This window comes from Mixophyes fleayi, chromosome 12 (assembly GCF_038048845.1).
Source record: "Mixophyes fleayi isolate aMixFle1 chromosome 12, aMixFle1.hap1, whole genome shotgun sequence".
Taxonomy (NCBI): Eukaryota; Metazoa; Chordata; class Amphibia; order Anura; family Limnodynastidae; genus Mixophyes; species Mixophyes fleayi.
In genome coordinates this window covers 83377347-83404515 of record NC_134413.1, presented here as the reverse complement: position 1 = coordinate 83404515, position 27169 = coordinate 83377347, and the positions used below count along the sequence as shown (strand labels likewise).

General features: G+C 45.1%; 1 protein-coding gene across 1 annotated transcript in view; it reads left to right on the top strand.

Moving 5' to 3' along the window:
- LOC142108407 (uncharacterized) overlaps positions 1–27169 on the top strand; it is an 87556-nt gene that overhangs the window by 48051 nt on the left and 12336 nt on the right. Inside the window, exons 9-15 of the mRNA XM_075192029.1 lie at positions 101–218; positions 366–477; positions 4819–5822; positions 22044–22413; positions 22527–22624; positions 22773–22884; positions 25019–25916. Coding sequence (XP_075048130.1) covers positions 101–218; positions 366–477; positions 4819–5822; positions 22044–22413; positions 22527–22624; positions 22773–22884; positions 25019–25916 — 2712 coding nt within the window. The remainder of the gene's footprint in view (positions 1–100; positions 219–365; positions 478–4818; positions 5823–22043; positions 22414–22526; positions 22625–22772; positions 22885–25018; positions 25917–27169) is intronic.

The following is a 27169-nucleotide window of genomic DNA, read 5'->3' as shown; positions in this document are numbered from 1 at the left end:
GATGGGTAAGAGGAGACTTTCATTTATTGTAAAGTGGAGCAGTTTTGGAGGCCACCTAGATACACATCATCTGATAATCATATTTATGCAATGTAATCAGTCACTGTGTGTTTCTTACAGATGGATCCAGTAACAGAAATACCCCAGAGAGATATCTCCGTCCTCTTTATTCACAGGATTGTACACAGGAAAATCCCAGTATCCCACAGGAGAATCAGGTAGATTTTAGGGTTTCACCGAATCCATAATATGATCTGTAAAAAAATCTGTGTGAATCTTATACACTGATATTCTTCTGTTTCACCTCAAATATTAAATCAAATATTATTAAATATGATATTGTTATTGTTTTATGGGCTATTTAGGATGATGTTCTGACTGATATTAAAGTAGATATTATAGAGGGAGAAGAAGAGACGTATGTGAGAGGTGATCAGCAGTGTAAGGAGGAGGAAATCCCTACAGATATCAGCACAGGTGAGTAATAAACACTTATTACAGAAAAGAGTCACATATTCTGCTTATTCAGTCAATAAAACTATCATTTATTGTACACCCTCTTCTGTCAGTTCAAACTAATGAGGAAACCATATTTGTCCAGTGGGAGAGTCAGGAGCCATCAGCCCCTATTAGACTGCTGTTCTCCTCCTCACATCATATCATTGTGTGCTACCAGCCCAGAGATCTGACCAGTCTCCTCCTCACATCATATCATTGTGTGCTACCAGCCCAGAGATCTGACCAGTCTCCTCACATCATATCATTGTGTGCTACCAGCCCAGAGATCTGACCAGTCTCCTCCTTACATCATATCACTGTGTGCTACCAGCCCAGAGATATGACCAGTCTCCTCCTCACATCATATCATTGTGTGCTACCAGCCCAGAGATCTGACCAGTCTCCTCCTCACATCATATCATTGTGTGCTACCAGCCCAGAGATCTGACCAGTCTCCTCCTCACATCATATCACTGTGTGCTACCAGCCCAGAGATCTGACCAGTCTCCTCCTCACATCATATCATCGTGTGCTACCAGCCCAGAGATCTGACCAGTCTCCTCCTCACATCATATCACTGTGTGCTACCAGCCCAGAGATCTGACCAGTCTCCTCCTCACATCATATCATTGTGTACTACCAGCCCAGAGATCTGACCAGTCTCCTCCTCACATCATATCATTGTGTGCTACCAGCCCAGAGATCTGACCAGTCTCCTCCTCACATCATATCATTGTGTGCTACCAGCCCAGAGATCTGACCAGTCTCCTCCTCACATCATATCACTGCGTGCTACCAGCCCAGAGATCTGACCAGTCTCCTCCTCACATCATATCATTGTGTGCTACCAGCCCAGAGATCTGACCAGTCTCCTCCTCACATCATATCACTGTGTGCTACCAGCCCAGAGATCTGACCAGTCTCCTCCTCACATCATATCATTGTGTGCTACCAGCCCAGAGATCTGACCAGTCTCCTCCTCACATCATATCACTGTGTGCTACCAGCCCAGAGATCTGACCGGTCTCCTCCTCACATCATATCATTGTGTGCTACCAGCCTAGAGATCTGACCAGTCTCCTCCTCACATCATATCACTGTGTGCTACCAGCCCAGAGATCTGACAAGTCACCTCCTCACATCATATCACTGTGTGCTACCAGCCCAGAGATCTGACCAGTCTCCTCCTCACATCATATCATTGTATGCTACCAGCCCAGAGATCTGACCAGTCTCCTCACATCATATCACTGTGTGCTACCAGCCCAGAGATCTAACCAGTCATTTCCTCACATCATATCATTGTGTGCTACCGACCCAGAGTTCTGACCAGTCTTCTCCTCACATCATATCATTGTGTGCTACTTGCCCAGAGATCTGACCAATCCCCTCCTCACATCATATTATTGTGTGCTACCAGCCCAGAGATCTGACCAGTCTCCTCCTCACATCATATCATTGTGTGCTACCAGCCCAGAGATCTGACCAGTCTCCTCCTCACATTATATCATTGTGTGCTACCAGCCCAGAGATCTGACCAGTCTCCTCCTCACATCATATCACTGTGTGCTACCAGCCCAGAGATCTGACCAGTCTCCTCCTCACATCATATCATTGTGTGCTACATGCCCAGAGATCTGACCAATCCCCTCCTCACATCATATTATTGTGTGCTACCAGCCCAGAGATCTGACCAGTCTCCTCCTCACATCATATCATTGTGTGCTACCAGCCCAGAGATCTGACCAGTCTCCTCCTCACATTATATAATTGTGTGCTACCAGCCCAGAGATCTGACCAGTCTCCTCCTCACATCATATCACTGTGTGCTACCAGCCCAGAGATCTGACCAGTCTCCTCCTCACATCATATCATTGTGTGCTACCAGCCCAGAGATCTGACCAGTCTCCTCCTCACATCATATCATTGTGTGCTACCAGCCCAGAAATCTGACCAGTCTCCTCCTCACATCATAACACTGTGTGCTACCAGCCCAGAGATCTGACCAGTCTCCTCCTCACATCATATCATTGTGTGCTACCAGCCCAGAGATCTGACCAGTCTCCTCCTCATATCATATCATATCATTGTATGCTACCAGCCCAGAGATCTGACCAGTCTCCTCCTCACATCATATCACTGTGTGCTACCAGCCCAAAGATCTGACCAGTCTCCTCCTCACATCATATCATTGTGTGCTACATGCCCAGAGATCTGACCAATCCCCTCCTCACATCATATTATTGTGTGCTACCAGCCCAGAGATCTGACCAGTCTCCTCCTCACATCATATCATTGTGTGCTACCAGCCCAGAGATCTGACCAGTCTCCTCCTCACATTATATCATTGTGTGCTACCAGCCCAGAGATCTGACCAGTCTCCTCCTCACATCATATCACTGTGTGCTACCAGCCCAGAGATCTGACCAGTCTCCTCCTCACATCATATCATTGTGTGCTACCAGCCCAGAGATCTGACCAGTCTCCTCCTCACATCATATCATTGTGTGCTACCAGCCCAGAAATCTGACCAGTCTCCTCCTCACATCATAACACTGTGTGCTACCAGCCCAGAGATCTGACCAGTCTCCTCCTCACATCATATCATTGTGTGCTACCAGCCCAGAGATCTGACCAGTCTCCTCCTCACATCATATCATTGTATGCTACCAGCCCAGAGATCTGACCAGTCTCCTCACATCATATCACTGTGTGCTACCAGCCCAGAGATCTAACCAGTCATTTCCTCACATCATATCATTGTGTGCTACCGACCCAGAGTTCTGACCAGTCTTCTCCTCACATCATATCATTGTGTGCTACTTGCCCAGAGATCTGACCAATCCCCTCCTCACATCATATTATTGTGTGCTACCAGCCCAGAGATCTGACCAGTCTCCTCCTCACATCATATCATTGTGTGCTACCAGCCCAGAGATCTGACCAGTCTCCTCCTCACATCATATCATTGTGTGCTACCAGCCCAGAGATCTGACCAGTCTCCTCCTCACATCATATCATTGTGTGCTACCAGCCCAGAGATCTGACCAGTCTCCTCCTCACATCATATCACTGTGTGCTACCAGCCCAGAGATCTGACCAGTCTCCTCCTCACATCATATCATTGTGTGCTACCAGCCCAGAGATCTGACCAGTCTCCTCCTCACATCATATCATTGTGTGCTACCAGCCCAGAAATCTGACCAGTCTCCTCCTCACATCATAATACTGTGTGCTACCAGCCCAGAGATCTGACCAGTCTCCTCCTCACATCATAACACTGTGTGCTACCAGCCCAGAGATCTGACCAGTCTCCTCCTCCCATCATATCACTGTGTGCTACCAGCCCAGAGATGTGACCAGTCTCCTCCTCACATCATATCACTGTGTGCTACCAGCCCAGAGATGTGACCAGTCTCCTCCTCACATCATATCACTGTGTGCTACCAGCCCAGAGATCTGACCAGTCACCTCCTCACACTGTCTGGTGTATCTCATGGGACGTCAGTCTGACTCCATGAAATTACCCATGAACCCCCTGTACACTACCTCCTGTGACATTATCCATAACCATCTCTCTACCACATGTGACTTTAGCATAAATATTTGATCCTCAACTGTATATTATCACTAATACTAATGCAGAATATGAGATTATTCTCCTCCCTCTAAGATCACATTCACCCCATCACAACGTACACTTTACACAAACTCCTCCATCTCACACACACCCATCATTGCACAATAGCTCTCCTACATTCTACGTGTTGCTCTTTATTCTGCTGATCTGACTCTGTACCTTATACTTTACTTTGTGCTGTTACCCATCTGTGCCCTGCACCATTCTCCTACTCTGTCCTGATGCTGTCCTCTGCTCTGTGCAAGGATGTGAGACCTAAGAGTAGTTTAAACCCATATCCAGGACTCTCTGCTAATTTAACCAACGTCTACTCTAATTTTGAGGCTCCAGTGTTTGTGTGTGAGATCAGTGTCTCGTTGGACAATGTCACTTGCTAATGAGTCTTCGTGTTCTAGGATGCTGGCTGGACAATGTGTCTGCTTAGGAAAGATTACTTGCCAATGTCTGCATTTTGGCTGGAATTGTCCAAACTGATACAAAGTGCATGTCACTGTGTCTGGTTTTATGCAGTGTGCTTGGTAATGCAGTATTCTAATTATAATGTAGTGTTTGTAGTTCGCATATTGAAATTAAACAGCTGGACATTTCAACATTCTCATAGTATGAAAATGTTGGGCATTATATTATGTTAATCAATGTAAAATAAAATGTCTATATCTATATATTTATTTTATTTCCAGCAGACGGATGCAAACACAGGAATATCTCAGAGGAGAAATGTATTTTGTCTACGGAATTTGAAATAGAAGTTTATAACATCACATGTGATTCTCCAGGAAGAAACCCCACTACTCTAAATATACATCCAATGCACAGAGCAGATAAATTATCTAATCCCTCTAATAATGAAGAATATTCTCCTGATAACATGGATATTGTTAGACAGATTATAGCTCATGCAGATGATAAAATATCTACATGTTCTGAGTGTGGGAAATGTTTTACAGATAAATTATCTCTTGTTGTACATCAGAGAATTCACACAGGTGAGAAACCGTTTACATGTTCTGACTGTGGGAAATGTTTTACACGTAAATTATCTCTTGTTCAACATCAGAGAATTCACACAGGTGAGAAACCGTTTACATGTTCTGACTGTGGGAAATGTTTTACACATAAATTATCTTTTGTTGTACATCAGAGAACTCACACAGGTGAAAAACCCTTTGGCTGTTCTGAATGTGGGAAATGTTTTACACAGATATCACATCTTGTTGTACATCAGAGAACTCACACAGGTGAGAAACTGTTTCCATGTCCTGAGTGTGAGAAATGTTTTACACAGAAATCATCTCTTGTTGTACATCAGAGAACTCACACAGGTGAGAAACCGTTTACATGTCCTGAGTGTGGGAAATGTTTTACACAGAAATCATCTCTTGTTGTACATCAGAGAACTCACACAGGTGAGAAACCATTTACATGTTCTGACTGTGGGAAATGTTTTACACATAAATTATCTTTTGTTGTACATCAGAGAACTCACACAGGTGAGAAACCGTTTACATGTTCTGAGTGCGGGAAATGTTTTACATTTAAATCAAATCTTCTTGTACATCAGAGAACTCACACAGGTGAGAAACCGTTTACATGTTCTGAGTGCGGGAAATGTTTTACACACAAATTAAAACTTGTTGAACATCAAAAAATGCACATAGGACAAAAGCAATTTGATACGAAACAAGTTTAATGTGATACTTCAAATATTGTAAAATCAGTTGATTATAATGTAAATTAAAAAAATAGGTGTGTGTGTGATATATATAATCTTTTGTACTGTTTTTATTAAACAATCAATAGGGGTACTACAAAGCTTTGTGTCTTCTATTTAAAATACCAGATCAGAGGTAGTTTTCTACATTTGTTATGAGTATAAAAGACATTTTAAATAACATACAATATTCTAGTTCTCCAATTCTGGTATCCTCAAGCATTATGAAGAAGAATTGAAATAGGGTTATGATGTGTATTACCCGTGTCACTGTGCACACGCTACCTTCATATCATTCACATCCACCCTGACACATTTCAGCTGTGTCCTGAAGATCAGTCTAAACCAATCACTTTGCCAGCAACCTGCTGCCTCCTTACCTGCTCTTTTCCTTATCATGGGGATAAAGAGAGGTCTATAACTGGGGGAGGTGCAGGCCCAAGCAGCATCATTGCACTCCCCTCCTTGACTGATTTAATGTGTGTACTAAAGATCAGACACTGTCATGAGCTATACACTCCCCTCCCTGACTGATTTAATTTCATGACTCAGTACCTGCTTTCAGCATTATCCTGCTGCAGAGTATTACCACCAATACCTGCTTTCAGTTCTCCAGTGTTACAGAGGACTAACCTGTTGCAGATTGTTACTAGCAGTCCTCTCTACTACTTCGTGGTAAAGTCCTGCAGATCATCACATTCTGTATCTGTTGTTTAGTGAGTTCTTTTGTTATTTCCGCAATTCCCTACCGTACTGCATCCTGAAACCTGTGTGTCACGGGCACTAGGAGTCTTTTCCCAAGATATCACCAGATGTAGTCTTACCAGAGTAGTGTATACTACACAGTGGTCCTCTGATAGCAGGGTGACTAGCGGAACAGGAGAATCAGCAGATGGTGAGAGGATGCTAAAGGAAAGTCTATGACTAGCAGCAACTGGTTATGGATTAGACCAGGGGTGTCCAACCTTTTAGCTTCCCTGGGCCACATTGGAAGACGACGAGTTGGTTTGGGCCGCACATAAAATACACTAACACTAACGATAGCTGATCATCCAAAAGCCATTGAAAACATAGTTAACATATTAAACTTACTTGGAAATGAAGTTAGTAAGAGCTAGGAAACCTGTTGCAGAATCATGATTAAAGCAGTAGTCCCATTACCAGCTACAATTTAACTTACCTGCATCTGCCCCTTAGTGGGGTTCGGGGAATTAAATGCCAAAAACTTTTTCTTCCTCTCTTTCTGCACCCATTAATCATTTTTTTATTGACCAGTTTGAAATGGTCACCGATATAGATAGAATCAGGAGGGCTAATAGAAATCTACAGAGATTTAAAGATAGGGTGGCGGGAAAAATGGCTCATGGAGCAGCCTCCGATGAGGGTAACAGTGGGTGATATTTTCACCCTACTCAGCACTGCACATTTAAAATGGTTTAAAATATTAAAAATACAATCATCTCTTAATATTTATATTAGATACATACAGAGAACACAGCTAGTTCATAATTGCATGATGCAGAAAGTCCAAATTCAGAGTAACAACAATAAGATACTGGATAATCTTTCACTGCTGCTGATAGTTTGCGCGGGTGACTCCTCTGTGCTGCGCTACGAAATGGATGTCGGGTGTTATGACGTCACCCCCGACATTCACTGCAAGCGCTGCACGGAGGAGGAGACCAGGGAGGGAGCCGGAGCGCCAGCTGACGTGACCGCAAGGTATTTTTTTTTTAGGATTTTTTTTTCATTAACAGCGCTGCCCCCTTGCCACAACCAAAACTCCTGCTGGGCCACATTTACAGGAGGGTTGGGCAACCCTGGATTAGACAATATGAACACGAGGATCTTGATGGACGTGAAGATGTGAGGAAAGTCAGTGGTCTGCGTACAGCAAGTTGTACCACTGCTATAGTGAGAGGAGTTGTCCAGGAGTAGATAGGAGGTAGTGAAGGCAGTGGTCTGCGTACAGCAAGTTGTACCACTGCTATAGTGAGAGGAGTTGTCCAGGAGTAGATAGGAGGTAGTGAAGGCAGTGGTCTGCGTACAGCAAGTTGTACCACTGCTTGTAGTGATGGGACTGGTTCCAGGTGCAAGTAGGTAACGGGGAAGTCAGTGGTCTGCGTACAGCAAGTTGTACCACTGCTTATAGTGAGGAAACTTGTAACTGGTGCCAATAGGAAACTGGGAGTCAGTGGTCTGCGTTCAGCAAGTTGTACCACTGCTATAGGTGAGGATAGGCACTAGTGTAGATGAGTGGAACATAGAAGGTAACTTGGAGAGCACAAGGAACTTGATCCCAAATGGTATACACAATACAAATGCAAATGACAAGCGCTGCTTGAGAGATACAAAGTCACTACTGAGATCCAGGTCAAATGAGACAAAGTCAATAGCATCTATATCTTCTGAAGATAGAGAACTCCGTAGATGAGCAGGACACAGTGCAAGCGGATATGCAATAAACTAGTAAAGTCAATAGAAGGTAAGCATACCGCGATTCAGTTGAGCAGGCTGTCACGAGAGAAACAGGGATAGCTAAGCGGCTGAACGCCGACACGAGTAGAGGCCACAGGAGAGTGGTAGCGGTAATCCGTGTCTGTGTAGCACACAGGCAGAGAACTTGACACAAGTGGAGCAATGATGATTCATGCAGAAATCAGCAGGAACTGAAGACACGATGAAACACAGGAGAGTTGAAGCGGTCAGGAAACCGGCAGAGCAATGGTCAGGAATCAGCTGGGACTGAAGACACGATGAAACACAAGAGAGTTAAAGCGGTCTGGAAACCGGCAGAGCAATGGTCATGAATCAGCTGGAACTGAAGACACGATGAAACACAGGAGAGTTGAGGCGGTTTGGAAACCGGCAATGCAATAGTCATGAATCAGCTGGAACTGAAGACACGATGAAACACAGGAGAGTTGAGGCGGTCTGGAAACCGGCAATGCAATAGAGAGGAATCAGCTGGAACTGAAGACACGAGGAGAAACACAGGAACACCTTCAGAGACTCACAGGGAATGAGACTCCAAGATCAGGCAACGAGGTAATGACCACAGGTGCTTTAAATAGGGAGTGTTGCCTGATCAGCCAATTAACTAAAAGCAAAAGGTCTGAAGGGTTCACAGAGGCTGCGCATGCGCAGACCATCAGGATGGCGGACGGCCACGGTTCCTAATAACAGGAGAAGAGGCACTCACGGTCCGGTGAGTGACACTGTGTAACCGGTGTTTATTATTAAAAACCACTTCATTCACTACGCGCTCTGTGGTTTTATATTGGGAATCCTGACACTCCCCTGACTGATTTTCTCACCTCTGTCTCTACAGCTGCAGGTAAATACTGCTAGCTAGAGTGGAATTGTGAGGTATATTTGTACACAAATCCTGCTGAGTTTTATTGATACCTGGTACATTTATAAATATTGTGTACTTTGTAGCTGCTTTTTTTCCTGTTCTTTTTAGGTTGGATGAAGAGAGGTTTATGTATACTGTGTTCCGGGGGGGAGGTACATGTAGTATAATTTGCTCTCCCCCTGACTGGTTACAGGTGTGTACTGAATATCAGTCTAGATCAGACATTGCAGTTCAACTCTCCTCTGTTTCCCCAGCAGCAGGAAGTTACTTCTAGCTGGAGAGAGATTGCATTGGGGATTGTGTGCAGTGTCGGACTGGGGCATGAAGGGCCCACCGGGGGACTGCAACGCTAGGGGCCCACCAGAGAGGGTGTGACCAGCCATTATAGAGGCGAGACCAGACATCAGAGGGAGAGTGGCCAGCCCACGAAGGACAGCTAGCACCATAGTGTAGTATATAAAGAATGCAGTGTGTATATAAAGAGTACACAGTCTTGATCTGCCATTTAGAACAGTCACCAAAAATCGGGATTGTCCCACTAGAATCATAACATTTGACAGACTGTCCTACCTGTTCTTGTTACCACCTGTGGCTGCTGGTTTCTTTAGTTGCAGCTAGTCTGGATCCTGGAATGTTGGGGGCCCCTATTTAGAAAAATAAATAAATGGGTATATTTAGAAAAATCCAACCATCCCCGGCATTAAATCAATAAGACCCACGATTACTACTTAGGCCTTCCTCCAGCCCCAACATTAAAATAAGAGTATTCCCATTTAATAAATCTATTTCCCTCCTCCAAACAAGCCCAGCAATAAATTAATAGCATTTATGTATAATAAATATACCTATTTCCCGCAACTGTCACTGGCATTAAATAATTCATATTCCCAATTAATAAATAGACCTCATGCTCCTCAAACTCAGCCCCACATTCAATTAATAGTCCCCAAACCACCCCACCTTAAATTAATAGTCCCCACTATAAAATGAAATTGCCCCAATATCACCCCACAAACAAAATAGCACCCATTAGGTAGCCACCACCTACCACACACACATTACATTGCCCCTTCATCACCATGCTGTGCCTCCTTATGATCACACTGCACCCTCCATGCTGCTTTGGCCCCCTTCACACTCTGCCATGCTGCCTTGGCCCCCCTTCTCCCTCTTTCATGCCTGCTGCCTTGGGCGCGCCCTTACCTGTGCAAAGCTCCAGCGTCCTTCATTCTTGCTCCTCTGAGCGGCTGGATTACAGGACCTCCTCCTCCATGGACGTCACCATCTCTTCATTTCCCTGCTGAAACTGAAGAACACACTACTGCACAAGTGCAGAACGCCCAGACGCGGGTCTCTGCACTTGCACTGTAGTGTGTTTAACCGAAGTGTTTCGCTGTCGGAAGAGTCGGGAGTTGGCCGCATAGAAGCTCTGCCCTAATAACGGAGGGGCGGAGCTTCAATGCGGCAGGGCCTACCGGTGGATAGCCCGGCTCCCCGGCAGGCCAGTCCGAGGCCGATTGTGTAGTATATTTCTGCACAATTTACTGATGAATTTATTGCTGTCTGTTAATACCTGGTTCTACTTTTTTATATTGTGTACTCTGTATCTGCCTTGGTTTATCTTCCTTGCTGTCCTGCCAAATAAATGGAAGTCTAGGATGGAAGGACTTCATATGTGACTTGTCATACTTATGTAAAATATCAGGAAAGGGATGCATTTGGCGGGAGGCCAGCTGTCGTACGCGCTGGCTGGAATCACCTCTGGTTGGGTAGGACCAGCCTGGGCTAAGGCACTAGTGCAGTTTAATTCTACGTTTACCCAGCAGCTCGCTTCACGTCCACTGGTTGCAGGAGAAGGGACCTGTTCTTCCATAGATTTCACTGAATCTTCAGCCGATTACCCCATGCTTCCCTTAGCAATGCCACAAGATGAGCCTGTTGGGGTGATATGCTGGTTAAAACTGTACAGGGTCTTGTAAGAGTTTCCGTCTCCTTAGACAATAGTCTAGAGAACTCTTCACTGACCAATCAGATCATCGAAATAACAGACGGTATGATGGACATTCTGCCTACCCGCAGAGGCAGTTGTGTGTGCCTGTCTGCTGATTTATAGGGGTCAGTGGTTCAGTTCCACTTCAGATTCCTGTGTGAGGGGATAAATTGATTTCCTCTCACTACCTGGCTCCTTGGGGACCAGCTCTAATTGCCATGTGGTTAGCCAATCCCAAATTACCTACTCCCCATGATTGCGTGGGTTTCCTCCGGGTCCTCTGGTTTCCTCCCACACTCCGGTAGGTTAACTGGCTGCTATTAAAATTGACCCTAGTCTCTCTCTCTCTCTGTGTGCTAAGGAATTTAGACTGTAAACTCCAATGAGGCAGGGACTGATGTGAGCTCTCTCTACAGCGCTGCGGAATCAGTGACACTATATAAATAAATAAGTTAACCCGTGCATGATACTCATGCATTCTAGTCAAATCAAGCTACTTAAGGTGTTAAAAAGGTTCTTGTCATGCATTTGGGCCATAGCCCAGGCCTCCTCAGGGGAAGAGCGTTACTTCCCGACGCAAGCGCCCTTTTTTAACGTAGTTTTGTCCACATGTCACCACCTCATCATTTCTCTCCATCACCTCATCCTTCATCTTTATCGCCACATCTATCCAGATGTCTATCCAGACACAGGGATCTCTCTCAGCGGTCCTGAGTATCACACTCCTCTCGCTCTGTCACCCCCGGCAACCACCAACAACTCCCCACTGTCACCCCCGGCAACCAGCAACTACTCCCAACTGTCACTTCTCCTTCAAGAAATATATATATATTTTTTTAAAATCTTTATAAACACTTTTAACAATTAATAAATTAACAAATTAAAAACATCTTAGTATACCAAATTTCAGCCCTTTCTGAGTTTTTTTTCCCACACACACTAAGAATTTAGTAGGTCAGTGTATAACTTCTCCCAGCAGGTGGCGCTGCAGCAAATTTCAGCCCTTTCTGAGTTTTTTTTCCCACACACACACACACACGAAGAATTTAGTAGGTCAGTGTATAACTTCGCCCAGCAGGTGGCGCTGGAGCTTGGTTTTTTTTTTCCCCACACACAGACACACGCCACTAGGCTTTTATATAGTAGATGGTGATGATGATGATAGAGCAAACCAGATCTATTTAATCCCGAGGACTCTTTAAGAGAAAGAAAGTGATTGAAATAAAATAATTATTATAAACTCAAATAGTAACAATATACAATGCAATCTGCTTTAATTTCATTTTATTAACAATTTTTACGATTCCTGGATTTTATTTGGCTGGTTTTAATAAAGTTACTCACAGACAAAAAATTTAAATCATGTTATAGCATAACAATAATCTTTTTTTAAACAGTATCAGAGCATCTCAATTTGCCTTCATTGTATATATAATGATCTACATAGTGTTATAAATGTATAATGCAAACACATGGTGTCAGTCTGTAGGACTGTGGGAGGGATTCTGGGTAATATCTATTTAATGGATATTTTATGAAGGACAGAAGCTTCTGGGCTTTGCAGCAGGACCCAGTCAGACACTGGCTGTGGGGACTGATGGTGCTGACATGTAGGGTGGGAAGGGACATAAACTAATAGTCTATGTGATATGTATAAGGGGATGGATTCTGTATGAGGCCCTGATGGCCGGGAGGCTGCACATAAACATGGGGGAACCATATTATTACCTCAGCCTTGTACAGGGCCCGGATGTTGTACAGACTGAGGGCGGCGCTCCAGGCTCTGACATGGCGGCTGAGGAGGATGTGGCAACGCCCCCTGGGCAGTGTAAGTTGTTGTAAGGGGCGGAGATATATCTGTAAGACCAATAGTGTGTGGGAGACTACGGGAAAATGGCCGCCGCTGTCCTGCACTGAGGACAATAGTTATAGAAGATTTCTCTTCTGACTGTTACCAAACAGATGTAGGTTATGTATCTAATATACATCCATCTAATATATGCAACAAGGGATAGTTATACCGAGAAGTGTGAAGAGGGGGGGGCTCTGCAGCTTTAAATATGAGTAAAATAAATAGTTTCAATCTTTGTGTTGTCCTCAGTGCAGGACAGCGGCGGCCATTTTCCCGTAGTCTCCCACACACTATTGGTCTTACAGATATATCTCCGCCTCTGACAACACCTTACACTGCACAAGGGGCGGAGCCACATTCTCCTCAGACGCCATCTTAGGATCTGGATCGCTACATCCGGGCCCTGTATAAGGCTGAGGTAATATCTCCTTATAATAATATATCAGACAGCGGGAATTACCCCCATAGAGTTCCCCCATGTTTATGTGCAGCCTCCCGGCCATCAGGGCTTCATACATGCGGCTGAGCTCTCACATCAGCTGCTACATAATCCTCATTGTGCTGCAGTCAGCAGAAGGCTGTTAGTAATAGCAGAGCTGGTTATTATAATGGTAGAGCTGTGAGAGACTTAATACCCAGACCAGCTACACCCCATACACCACAGAGGGGCTCACACACCATGACTAGCCCCATCCCCCTCCTTCTACCCCCATTACCCCACATCCCCCTACTATCACCTCCTACCCAACCACCCCTCACCAAGTGCCACTAACACATAGCTTGTCTAGTGCTGGAGACTAGCCCCCATCACCCTCCTTCTACCCCCATTACCCCACATCCCCCTACTATCACCTCCTACCCAACCACCCCTCACCAAGTGCCACTAACACATAGCTTGTCTAGTGCTGGAGACTAGCCCCCATCACCTCCTTCTACCCCCATTACCCCACATCCCCCTACTATCACCTCCTACCCAACCACCCCTCACCAAGTGCCACTAACACATAGCTTGTCTAGTGCTGGAGACTAGCCCCCATCACCCTCCTTCTACCCCCATTACCCCACATCCCCCTACTATCACCTCCTACCCAACCACCCCTCACCAAGTGCCACTAATACATAGCTTGTCTAGTGCTGGAGACTAGCCCCATCCCCTCCTTCTACCCCCATTACCCCACATCCCCCTACTATCACCTCCTACCCAACTACCCCTCATCAAGTGCCACTAACACATAGCTTGTCTAGTACTGGAGACTAGCCCCCATCCCCCTCCTTCTACCCCCATTACCTCACATCCCCCCTATTATCACCTCCTACCCAACCACCCCTCACCAAGTGCCACTAACACATAGCTTGTCTAGTGCTGGAGATTAGCCCCCATCTCCCCCCTTCTACCCCCATTACCCCACATCCCCTACTATCACCTCCTACCCAACCACCCCCTCACCAAGTGTCACTAACACATAGCTTGTCTAGTGCTGGAGACTAGCCCCCATCCACCTCCTTCTACCCCCATTACCCCACATCCCCCTACTATCCAACCACCCCTCACCAAGTGCCACTAACACATAGCTTGTCTAGTGCTGGAGACTAGCCCCCATCCCCCTCCTTCTACCCCCATTACCCCACATCCCCCTACTATCACCTCCTACCCAACCACCCCTCACCAAGTGCCACTAACACATAGCTTGTCTAGTGCTGGAGACTAGCCCCCATCCCCCTCCTTCTACCCCCATTACGCTACATCCCCCCTACTGTCACCTCCTACCCAATCACCCCTCACCAAGTGCCACTAACACATAGCTTGTCTAGTGCTGGAGATTAGCCCCCATCTCCCCCCTTCTACCCCCCATTACCCCACATCCCCTTACTATTATTATTTTTATTATCATTTATATGTTTGGCGCCACAAGGTTTCCGCAGCGCCGTACATGGTACAAACAGTAGACTATACAGGGTAAAACAGTACAGAACAATAAACACAAAGTACCAGTACTTCAGAAACTCCATGCAGGCAAATACAGTAGAGACGGAGCGGAAGAACAGGTATGGAGACAGGATGGAAGAGTGGCCCTGCTCATACGAGCTTACATCCTAAGGGAGGGTAAACAAAAGCACAGAAGGGAGCCAGTGAAGCAAAGGGGAGAGAAAAAAGGGGCCAGGGGAGAAACAGAAGAGGTGAGAGGTTAAGTGGATGGTTGGTAGGCCTTAAGGAACAGGTGAGTTTTAAGTGCACTCTTGAAGGAGCAGAGATTGGGTGAGAGACGGATGGAGCGAGGGAGGTCGTTCCAGTGAACAGCGCAGGAGAAGTCTTGGATTCTAGAGTGGAAAGAGGTGATCAGAGTGGAGGGGAGGCGGCGATCATTGGCCGAGCGCAGGGAGCGGGCGGGAGTGTGAATGGAGAGGAGGTTATAGATATAAGGGGCAGTGGACTGGGAGAGAGCCTTGTAAGTGGTGGTGAGGAGTTTGAAAAGTATTCTGTAGGGGAAGGGGAGCCAGTGTAAGGCAAGACAGAGTGGGGAGGAGGAGAGGCGTGAGAGGAAGATGAGTCTCGCAGCCGCATTGAGTATAGAGCGGAGGGGGGCGAGGTGGGAGCAGGGGAGGCCAGTAAGGAGGAGGTTGCAGTAGTCGAGGCGGGAGATGATGAGAGCGTGGATGATAGTTTTGGTGGCATCTTGAGAGAGTAAGGGACGGATGCCGGCAATGTTACGGATTTGGAAGCGACAGGCTTGGGCAAGGAATTGAATTTGGGGGGCAAAAGAGAGAGGAGTCAAGAGTGACCCCTAGGCAGCGGAGTTGGGTGACAGAGGAGATAGTGGAGTTGTTAGCAACGATAGAGAGGTTGTGGTGGGAAGGGAGTCTGGGTGGGGGAAAGACAATGAGTTCGGTTTTGGAGATGTTAATTTTAAGAAAGCGTGAGGACATCCAGGAGGAGATGGCTGAGAGGCAGTCAGTTACACAAGAGAGGAGGGAGAGGGAAAGATCAGGAGAAGAGATGTAGAGTTGAATATCATCAGCATATAGGTGATGCTGAAGACCTAATGAGGAGATGAGAGCTCCAAGGGAGGAAGTATAGAGCGAAAAGAGTAAAGGGCCAAGAACAGAGCCCTCAGGGACTCCAATAGGGAGAGGGGAGGGGGTGGAGGAAGAACCAGACGTGGATACAGAGAAGGATCGGTTAGCAAGGTATGAGGTGAACCAGGCATGGACAGAGCCAGAGAGGCTGAGAGAGAGAAGAGTTTGCAGCAGGAGGGGGTGGTCCACGGTGTCGAAGGCCGCGGAGAGGTCGAGGAGGATGAGTATGGAGTAGTGACCCTTGGATTTGGCTGATAGGACATCATTAGTAACTTTAGCCAGGGCTGTTTCGGTGGAGTAGAGGGTGCGGTAGCCGGATTGGAGAGGGTCAAGGAGGGAGTTGTCAGAGAGGTGTCTGGTGAGGCGGCTGCAGACAAATCCACTCAAGTAATTTGGAGGCATATGGGAGAAGAGAGATAGGGCGGTAGTTAGCAAGAGAGGTGGGGTCAAGATTGGGTTTCTTGAGGATGGGGGAGATAAGAGCATGTTTGAATGAGGATGGGACAACACCAGAGGAGAGTGATAGGTTGAAGAGGTGTGCGAGGTAAGAGCAGGCCGTTGGGGAGAGAGAGGGAAGGAGGTGGGAGGGGATGGGATCAAGAGGACAGGTAGAGGGTGGGGAGGAAAGAATAAGGGAGCGAACTTCTTCACCTGATGGGATGAAGGAGGACCACAGCTGGTTGATGGTGGGAGGTGAAGTGGTGAGAGGGGTGGGAGGAGGAGATGTTCCGTCTGATAGCTTCAATTTTGGAAGAGAAAAAAGAGGCAAAGTCAGAAGCAGAGAGGGAAGGTGGGACAGTGGGATGGGGGGGAGAGGAGTGAGTTGAATGTGGCAAAGAGGCGGCGGGGATTGGAGGACTGAGAAGAGATAAGGGACTTAAAGAAGGATTGTTTAGCGAGGGGCAGGGCAGAGCAGAAAGAGGAGAGGATGAATTTGAAGTGAAGGAAGTCAGCCAGGGAACGAGATTTGCTCCAGAGGCGTTCGGCTGTGCGAGAGCACTTTTGGAGGGAGTGGGTGAGTTTGGAGTGCCAGGGTTGGGGAATAAGGCGACGACGGCGGATAGAAGAGGCCGGGGCACCAGTGTTCAGGGGAGTAGTGAGGGATAGGTTGTAGATAGAGGACGACTGATCAGGGCAGGCCAGAGAGGGAAGGGGTGATAGGAGAGTTTCAAGAGAGGAGGAGAAGGAGATAGTGTCGATGGAGTCAAGGTTGCGCCTGGTGAGGGTGGCTTTAGGCGGGGTGGGAGCAAGGGCAGAGGACAGAGTGAAGGAGAGGAGGTGGTGGTCAGATAGTGGGAAGGGAGAGTTGGAGAAGTCAGAGAGATCACAGAGATGAGAGAAGACAAGGTCAAGGGAGTGACCAAGACAGTGGGTGGGGGAGGAGGTCCACTGAGTGAGGCCAAGGGAGAAGGAAAGGGTAAGAAGTTTGATGGTGGCAGGGTCAGAACAGTTGTCAATAGGGATGTTAAAGTCGCCAAGTATAATGGAGGGAAGGTCAGAGGAAAGATAGTGGGGGAGCCAGGCGGCAAAGTTGTCAAGAAAAAGAGAGGTAGGGCCAGGGGGACGGTAGATGCTGGAGACACGGAGGTGGATGGGGGAGAAGAGCCGAATGGAGTGGACTTCAAAGGAGGAGAAGGAGAGGGAAGGTAAAGTGGGTATGACCCGAAAGTGCAGTTAGGGGATAGGAGGAGGCCCACTCCCCCTCCTGGCCGCTCGTCTGGTGAGGCGGAGTGGGTGAAAGAGAGGCCCCCATAGGAGAGAGCGGCAGGGGGGGCAGTATCAGTAGAAGTGAGCCAGGTTTCGGTTATGGCAAGAAGATTAAGAGAGTTAGAGATGAAGAGGTCGTGAATGGAGGGCAGTTTGTTACGGACAGACCTGGAGTTCCAGAGGGCACACAAAAAAGGGAGGGATGGAGAAGGGGAGATATGGATGAGATTGTCGGAGCGAGGGGGGGGGGGTTGAGAGATGGGACAGAGAGATTTGGGCCCTTGGCGGGGGATGGGGGAGAGGATGGGTATAGGAAAGGAGCGAGGCGGCATTATGAGAGACGGGAATAAGAGAACGGCCAGAGGAAGCGGGGAGGTGAGGGGGAGAAGCACAGCGAGGAGGGCAGCAGTAGGGAGTCCCTTCCCTTTCCCTTCTAATTCTCCTTCACCCCTCTCCTCCATTCTACTTTTTTGTATTATTGTCTCATATTTAAACAAAAGCAAAAAATGAAAATATGGTCAATTTATGTCTCAAGTTGTCGAAGGCCGCCTTCTCTGGATTCCACTACTATGTTAATGTTCTTCTATGTATACACTGTAAACTTTTTATTTCGTATTGCATACGCCTTTTATTGACTGACCATTCAAAATAAAGAATTTAAAAACAAACAAAAAAACAAGTATATATGTTTTCCGTTTATCTCTGAAGTTGGTCACAAAGGGAACTAACAGTGTATTTTGATGCCTTGTTGTTGGTGCACTTACATGTCCGTCACATTGGGGGGAGGAGGGGAGGGATTGGGCAGCTGCTCCCGTTCTCCTGTGATCTCCGGTCCCCTAGTTAAGCTCTAATGTCGCTCTGCCTTCCCTCCTGAAGTAGGTGGTTGAATGAGACTCGCTCCCCGAGGAAGCCGCCCAGCAGCGATGAAACATTGTGAGACTCATGTTGGATGGTTGCAGATTAACAGTACAAGCACAGAGCTGTCCTAAAAAGGAGCCGCCTCAGATGCCCCGTATCTGATAATAATTATATGTGTTATAAAATATATAATTATTTGTTTATTTTATAACACACTACAAGGTCCGTCATCAGAACATATCGGGCAGCAGGGTCCAGCACCCACAACAGATGTGCCTCCAGACTGGCTGATCTGCTGCTGTTTCCACCTCTACATAGTACACACATTATGTGACGTGTCCTTACTGTACTGACCTACGCTCTCCTCTCCCCTTCCCTCCCCCGTTCAGCATCTGTAAGTGTACAGGGGAGTAAGTGTTAGATGTGTCTCACTCTGTATAAGGACTTAGTCTCATACATTTTTGTGTGCTTAGGAAGTAGGGAAATGCACATTTTACGCAAAGAAAAGTCTCTTACATCCAACTCTACATGAGACCCTCAGTGTTTAATATTTTAATATCTTACATGTCTGCTCTGTGATGTTATAATGATTATTATATTTATTCCTAGACAGTTGAGCTGTGAGGAACCAGAGAATCTGTTACTAGAAGTCAACTGAAGGTGAAACCCGATCTGTGTAAATCACTGATTCCCTGAGGATGGACAAGGACAGGAGTGAGAGGATATTAAATCTCACCCTGGAGATCATCTACCTGCTGACTGGAGAGGTGAGGGATTCTGGGAATGTTACAGTGACATCATTCTTACTGATATAAATAAAACAGGGGCATGACTGGAGAGGTGAGAGGGATTCTGGGAATGTCACAGTGACAACATTTTTACTGCTACAAATAAAACAGGGACATGACTGGAGAGGTGAGAGGGATTCTGGGAATGTCACAGTGACAACATTCTTACTGCTACAAATAAAACAGGGACATGACTGGAGAGGTGAGAGGGATTCTGGGAATGTCACAGTGACATCATTCTTACTGCTATAAATAGAACAGGGACATGACTGGAGAGGTGAGAGGGATTCTGGGAATGTCACAGTGACATCATTCTTACTGATATAAATAAAACAGGGACATGGCTGGAGAGGTGAGGGATTCTGGGAATGTCACAGTGACATCATTCTTACTGATATAAATAAAACAGGGATATGACTGGAGAGGTGAGGGATTCTGGGAATGTCACAGTGACATCATTCTTACTGATATAAATAAAACAGGGATATGACTGGAGAGGTGAGGGATTCTGGGAATGTCACAGTGACATCATTCTTACTGATATAAATTAAACAGGGATATGACTGGAGAGGTGAGGGATTCTGGGAATATTACAGTGACCTCATTCTTACTGCTATAAATAAAACGGGGACATGACTGGAGAGGTGAGGGATTCTGGGAATGTCACAGTGACATCATTCTTACTGCTATAAATAAAACAGGGACATGACTGGAGAGGTGAGGGATTCTGGGAATATCACAGTGACATCATTCTTACTGATATAAATAAAACAGGGATATGACTGGAGATGTGAGGGATTCTGGGAATGTTACAGTGACCTCATTCTTACTGCTATAAATAAAACGGGGACATGACTGGAGAGGTGAGGGATTCTGGGAATGTCACAGTGACATCATTCTTACTGCTATAAATAAAACAGGGACATGACTGGAGAGGTGAGGGATTCTGGGAATGTCACAGTGACATCATTCTTACTGCTATAAATAAAACAGGGACATGACTGGAGAGGTGAGGGGTTCTGGGAATGTCACAGTGACATCATTCTTACTGATATAAATAAAACGGATATGACTGGAGAGGTGAGGGATTCTGGGAATGTCACAGTGACATCATTCTTACTGATATAAATAAAACAGGGATATGACTGGAGAGGTGAGGGATTCTGGGAATGTCACAGTGACATCATTCTTACTGATATAAATAAAACAGGGATATGACTGGAGAGGTGAGGGATTCTGGGAATATTACAGTGACCTCATTCTTACTGCTATAAATAAAACGGGGACATGACTGGAGAGGTGAGGGATTCTGGGAATGTCACAGTGACATCATTCTTACTGCTATAAATAAAACAGGGACATGACTGGAGAGGTGAGGGATTCTGGGAATATCACAGTGACAACATTCTTACTGCTATAAATAAAACGGACATGACTGGAGAGGTGAGAGGGATTCTGGGAATGTCACAGTGACATCATTCTTACTGATATAAATAAAACAGGGACATGACTGGAGAGGTGAGAGGGATTCTGGGAATGTCACAGTGACATCATTCTTACTGCTATAAATAAAACAGGGACATGACTGGAGAGGTGAGAGGGATTCTGGGAATGTCACAGTGACATCATTCTTACTGCTATAAATAAAACAGGGACATGACTGGAGATGAGAGGGATTCTGGGAGAGAGGCTCTATGACCCTGGTTACAGAGACCCACATGACTCCAGCCTTGGAGAAATACTAGGACACTTTCCAAATCTACTTTGTATATCAGAAGTGTGCATTAGGATGTAGCCCACAATATTATTTGTGGCCATTAGCTTCTGTGAGATCCTCTATAGATACGTTTTTATATTATAGTTTATTCTTCCCATGAGCCTCCTCTCTGGCTCACAGGATGGTGTCCATTCTCACTCTGGTACTTTCTGCTCTGCCTCAGTCGTCTCCCCCTGAACAGCTGTAAATGAGCAGCAGGTAGACAGTCTCAGATAGAAGTATCAGTCCCACAATCTTCACAGATGTTGGATATATTGTATTGACCACAGTATGTTGGTTTTTTTTCCTATCAATAACTGAGACTTTAACTCATTTTACAATTATGGGATGTTTTCCATTTTCTGGAGTTTCTTTTTAAATTGGCAAAATAGACAAGAAATGCTTTATTTTACACATACAACCACTGCCCTACCTGTAACTGTTTCCTATATGCAGTGTCTATTAGTGTGTATACAGCACTTACCTCACCTACTATCTGCCATAGGTCGGCCATTCTGAGTCCTCTGTCTACTACAAGCCCCCACTTCAAACTCATCTTACTGTCTGCACTGATTTATCCAAGCAGATGATAGATCCGTGGGGGCCGGCTGTAGATAGAGGACTCAGATAGGTGGGACCACTGAAGGTATCCGGAGCTGCCACTCTCTTGTATATAGGAATCAGTTACATATAGGATATGGATCACAATTATAAAATAGAACATTATTGTATGTTTTGCACGATTAACACCTAAATAAAATTCCAAATATGTGGATCTTCATTTACCTTGATGTCTCTCTCCATACACAGGATTACACAGTAGTGATAAAGAGATCTGGTGAGTGTGTGACACCCAGGAGCCGTCCCTGTGTGTCAGGAGGATTGAGCAGGACCCAGAGCCCCATCACGGTGCCTGAACCTCACTCACTGATACGTGAGGGAAACAATGACCAGAAGATCCTGGACCTGACCAACAAGATCATTCAGCTGGTGACTGGAGAGGTGACTGCTGGGAATGGGACATTATACAGTAACATTAGGGGATGTGTCTGGATGATGACTGTGTCATTGTGTTATCAGGTTCTTATAAAGTGTGAGGAGGAGTGGGAGAATTTAGAAGGACCCAAGGATCTGTACGAGGAGGTGAGGATGGAGAATCACCGGATCCTCACATCACTGGGTAAGAGGAGACTTTCATTTATTGTAAAGTGGAGCAGTTTTGAGGGCCACCAATATACACATCATCTGATAATCATATTTACACAATGTAATCAGTCACTGTGTTTCTTACAGATGGATCCAGTAACAGAAATACCCCAGAGAGATATCTCCGTCCTCATTATTCACAGGATTGTACACAGGAAAATCCCAGTATCCCACAGGAGTATCAGGTAGATTTTAGGGTCTCACTGAATCCATATTATGATCTGTAAAAAAAATCTGTGTGAATCTTATACACTGATATTCTTCTGTTTCTCCTCAAATTATTAAATCAAATATTATTAAATATGATCTTGTTATTGTTTTGCGGTTATTTAGGATGATGTTCTGACTGATATTAAAGTAGATATTACAGAGGGAGAAGAAGAGACGTATGTGAGGGGTGATCAGCATTGTAAGGAGGAGGAAATCCCTACAGATATCAGCACAGGTGAGTAATAAACACTTATTACAGAAAAGAGTCACATATTCTGATTATTCAGTCAATAAAACTATAATTTATTCTACATCCTCCTCTGTCAGTACAAACTAATGAGGAAAACGTATTTGTCCAGTGGGAGAGTCAGGAGCCATCAGCCCCTGTTAGACACCTGTTCTCCTCCTCACATCATATCATTGTGTGCTACCAGCCCAGAGATCTGACCAGTCTCCTCCTCACATCATATCATTGTGTGCTACCAGCCCAGAGATCTGACCAGTCTCCTCCTCACATCATATCATTGTGTGCTACCAGCCCAGAGATCTGACCAGTCTCCTCCTCACATCATATCATTGTGTGCTACCAGCCCAGACATCTGACTAGTCTCCTCCTCACATCATATCATTTTGTGCTACCAGCCCAGTGATCTGACCAGTCTCCTCACATTATATCATTGTGTGCTACCAGCCCAGAGATCTGACCAGTCTCCTCCTCACATCATATCATTGTGTGCTACCAGCCCAGAGATCTGACCAGTCTCCTCCTCACATCATATCATTGTGTGCTACCAGCCCAGAGATCTGACCAGTCTCCTCCTCACATCATATCATTGTGTGCTACCAGCCCAGAGATCTGACCAGTCTCCTCCTCACATCATATCATTGTGTGCTACCAGCCCAGACATCTGACTAGTCTCCTCCTCACATCATATCATTTTGTGCTACCAGCCCAGTGATCTGACCAGTCTCCTCCTCACATCATATCATTGTGTGCTACCAGCCCAGAGATCTGACCAGTCTCCTCCTCACATCATATCATTGTGTGCTACCAGCCCAGAGATCTGACCAGTCTCCTCCTCACATCATATCATTGTGTGCTACCAGCCCAGAGATCTGATCAGTCTCCTTCTCACATCATATCATTGTGTGCTACCAGCCCAGAGATCTGACCAGTCTCCTCCTCACATCATATCACTGTGTGCTACCAGCCCAGAGATCTGACCAGTCTCCTCCTCACATCATATCACTGTGTGCTACCAGCCCAGAGATCTGACCAGTCTCCTCCTCACATCATATCATTGTGTGCTACCAGCCCAGAGATCTGACCAGTCTCCTCCTCACATCATATCATTGTGTGCTACCAGCCCAGAGATCTGACCAGTCTCCTCCTCACATCATATCATTGTGTGCTACCAGCCCAGAGATCTGACCAGTCTCCTCCTCATATCATATCACTGTGTGCTACCAGCCTAGAAATCTGACCAGTCCCCTCCTCACACTGTCTGGTGTATCTCATGGGACGTCAGTCTGACTCCTTGAAATTACCGATGAGCCTCCTGTACACTACCTCCTGTGACATTATCCATAACCATCTCTCTACCACATGTGACATCACCATGAATATTTGATCCTCAGCTGTATATTATCACTGTAATACTAATGCAGAGTATGAGATTATTCTCCTCCCTCTAAGATCACATACACCCCATCACAACGTACACTTCACACAAACTCCACCTTCTCAGACAGACCGTTATTACACAATAGCTCCCCTACAATCTACGTGTTGGATGCTCTGTACAGTTGCTCTTTATTCTGCTGATCTGACTGTACCGTGCTTTACCCTTATACATTACTTTGTGCTGTTACCCATCTGTGCCCTGCTCCATTCTCCTACTCTGTCCTGATGCTCTCCTCTGCTCTGTGCAAGAATGTGAAACCTAAGAGTAGTGTAATCCCATATCCAATACTCACTGCTAATTTAACCCACATCTACTCTACTTTTGAGGCTCCAGTGTTTGTGTGTGAGATCAGTGTCTACTTGGACAATGTCACTGGCTAATGAGTCTTCCTGTTCTAGGATGCTGGCTGGACAATGTGTCTGCTTAGGAAAGATTACTTGCCAATGTCTGCATTTTGGCTGGAATTGTCCAAACTGATACAAAGTGCATGTCACTGTGTCTGGTTTTATGCAGTGTGCTTGGTAATGCAGTATTCTAATTATAATGAAGTGTTTGTAGTTCGCATACTGAAATTAAACAGCTGGACATTTCAACATTATCATAGTATGGAAATGTTGGGCATTATATTATGTTAATCAATGTTAAAATAAAATGTCTATAGCTATATATTTATTTTATTTCCAGCAGATGGATGCAAACACAGGAATATCTCAGAGGAAAAATGTATTTTGTCTACGGATTTTGAAATAGAAGATTATAACATCACACGTGATTCTCCAGGAAGAAACCCCACTACTCTAAATATACATCCAATACACAGAGCAGATAAATTATCTGATCCCTCTAATAATGAAGAATATTCTCCTGATAACATGGATATGGTTACACATATTATAGCTCATACAGATGATAAAATATCTACCTGTTCTGAGTGCGGGAAATGTTTTACACGTAAATCATGTCTTGTTCAACATCAGAGAATTCACACAGGTGAGAAACCATTTCCATGTTCTGAATGTGGGAAATATTTTACACAGAAATCATATCTTGTTCAACATCAGAGAACTCACACAGGCGAGAAACCATTTCCATGTTCTGAGTGTGGGAGTTTTACACGTAAATCACATCTTGTTCAACATCAGAGAACTCACACAGGTGAGAAACCGTTTACATGTTCTGAGTGTGTGAAATGTTTTACACAGAAATCATCTCTTGTTCAACATCAGAGAACTCACACAGGTGAGAAACTGTTTCCATGTTCTGAGTGCGGGAAATGTTTTACACAGAAATTATATCTTGTTCAACATCAGAGAACTCACACAGGTGAGAAACCGTTTACATGTTCTGAGTGCGGGAAATGTTTTACACAGAAATCATCTCTTGTTCAACATCAGAGAACTCACACAGGTGAGAAACTGTTTCCATGTTCTGAGTGCGGGAAATGTTTTACACAGAAATTATATCTTGTTCAACATCAGAGAACTCACACAGGTGAGAAACCGTTTACATGTTCTGAGTGCGGGAAATGTTTTACACAGAAATTAAAACTTGTTGAACATCAAAAAATACACATAGGACAAAAGTAATTGTATATAAAACAAGTTTAATATGATACTTCAAATATTGTAAAATCATTTGATTATATTAATGTAAATTAAAAAATTAGGTGTATGTATATATGTATGTATTTGTATGTGTGTGTGTATATAGTATATATATATATATATATATATATATATATAGTATAATATATATATATAAAAAATTTCTTTTGTACTGTTTTTATTAAACAATCAAAAGGGGTACTACAAAGGTTTGAATCGTCTATTTAAAATACCAGATCAGAGGTAGTTTTCTACATTTGTAATGAGTATAACAGACATTTTAAATAACATCATCGCATCCTGTGTTCGTTACCTTCAGTGCCTTGCTCCGCAGACCGTCGCACCACGTGTGTCATCTCTGCTACTTTGTGATAAAGTCCTGCATATCATCGCATTCTGCATCTATTGTTTACTGAGTTCTTTTGCTATTTCTGCCACACCCTACCGTACTGTACTGCATCCTGAAACCTGTGTAACCGGTGATTAATAAATACCACTGCGTTCACTACGCGCTCTGTGGTTTTATATTGGGAATCCTGACAGTATGATCTGGCAACAAAATTGAGCCTGCCGTTGCATGCTTTACACCCTTGTTTGATTCTCGGGGTACTGGTTTATTAACTCAGCATCCTGAGACCTTGGCTACTATTTTGTCCCGAATTTCCCTATTCCAGATGTGACAAGTGGACATTCTCCAACTCCGCTCTCAAATTTCTCAAGTCTCTACTTTGCTAATTAAGGTGCTTAAACAACTTCCACTTTCCATTCCAAGTACTTCTTGCTTCAATACCAGTTCTGGAGTAACAAATTCTTTTTTCAGGGAGAAGGTTATCACTGCAGTACATCCTCCACTGTCTGTACCTAATAACAAAGTGGAATTAAGATACTTTTGCCCAAGAATGGTTCCTTCCAGGGAGCAACCAAATTGATCTGTGCAAGCAGCATCTCTCAATAATGTCTCTACAAGTTTGCAATCAACTAGTAACCACAGTGTAGCAATCGCCTGGTTCTCAGGTGCTCCACGTCCCCACCTGTCGGAAGAAGAGTGATGGCATAGAGGGACTAATAAATTATGTCTTTACTGCGCCAGTGATGTATATTTTTTACAAGAGTGTCCTCGCCGCAGACCAGGACATTCTACAGAACTGTCTCCAGCTAACTCTCATCCTCATTCCGGATTTGTTTACACAACGCCTCCCGTTTCTACACTTCAGCCTGCTTCCGAGAGGGC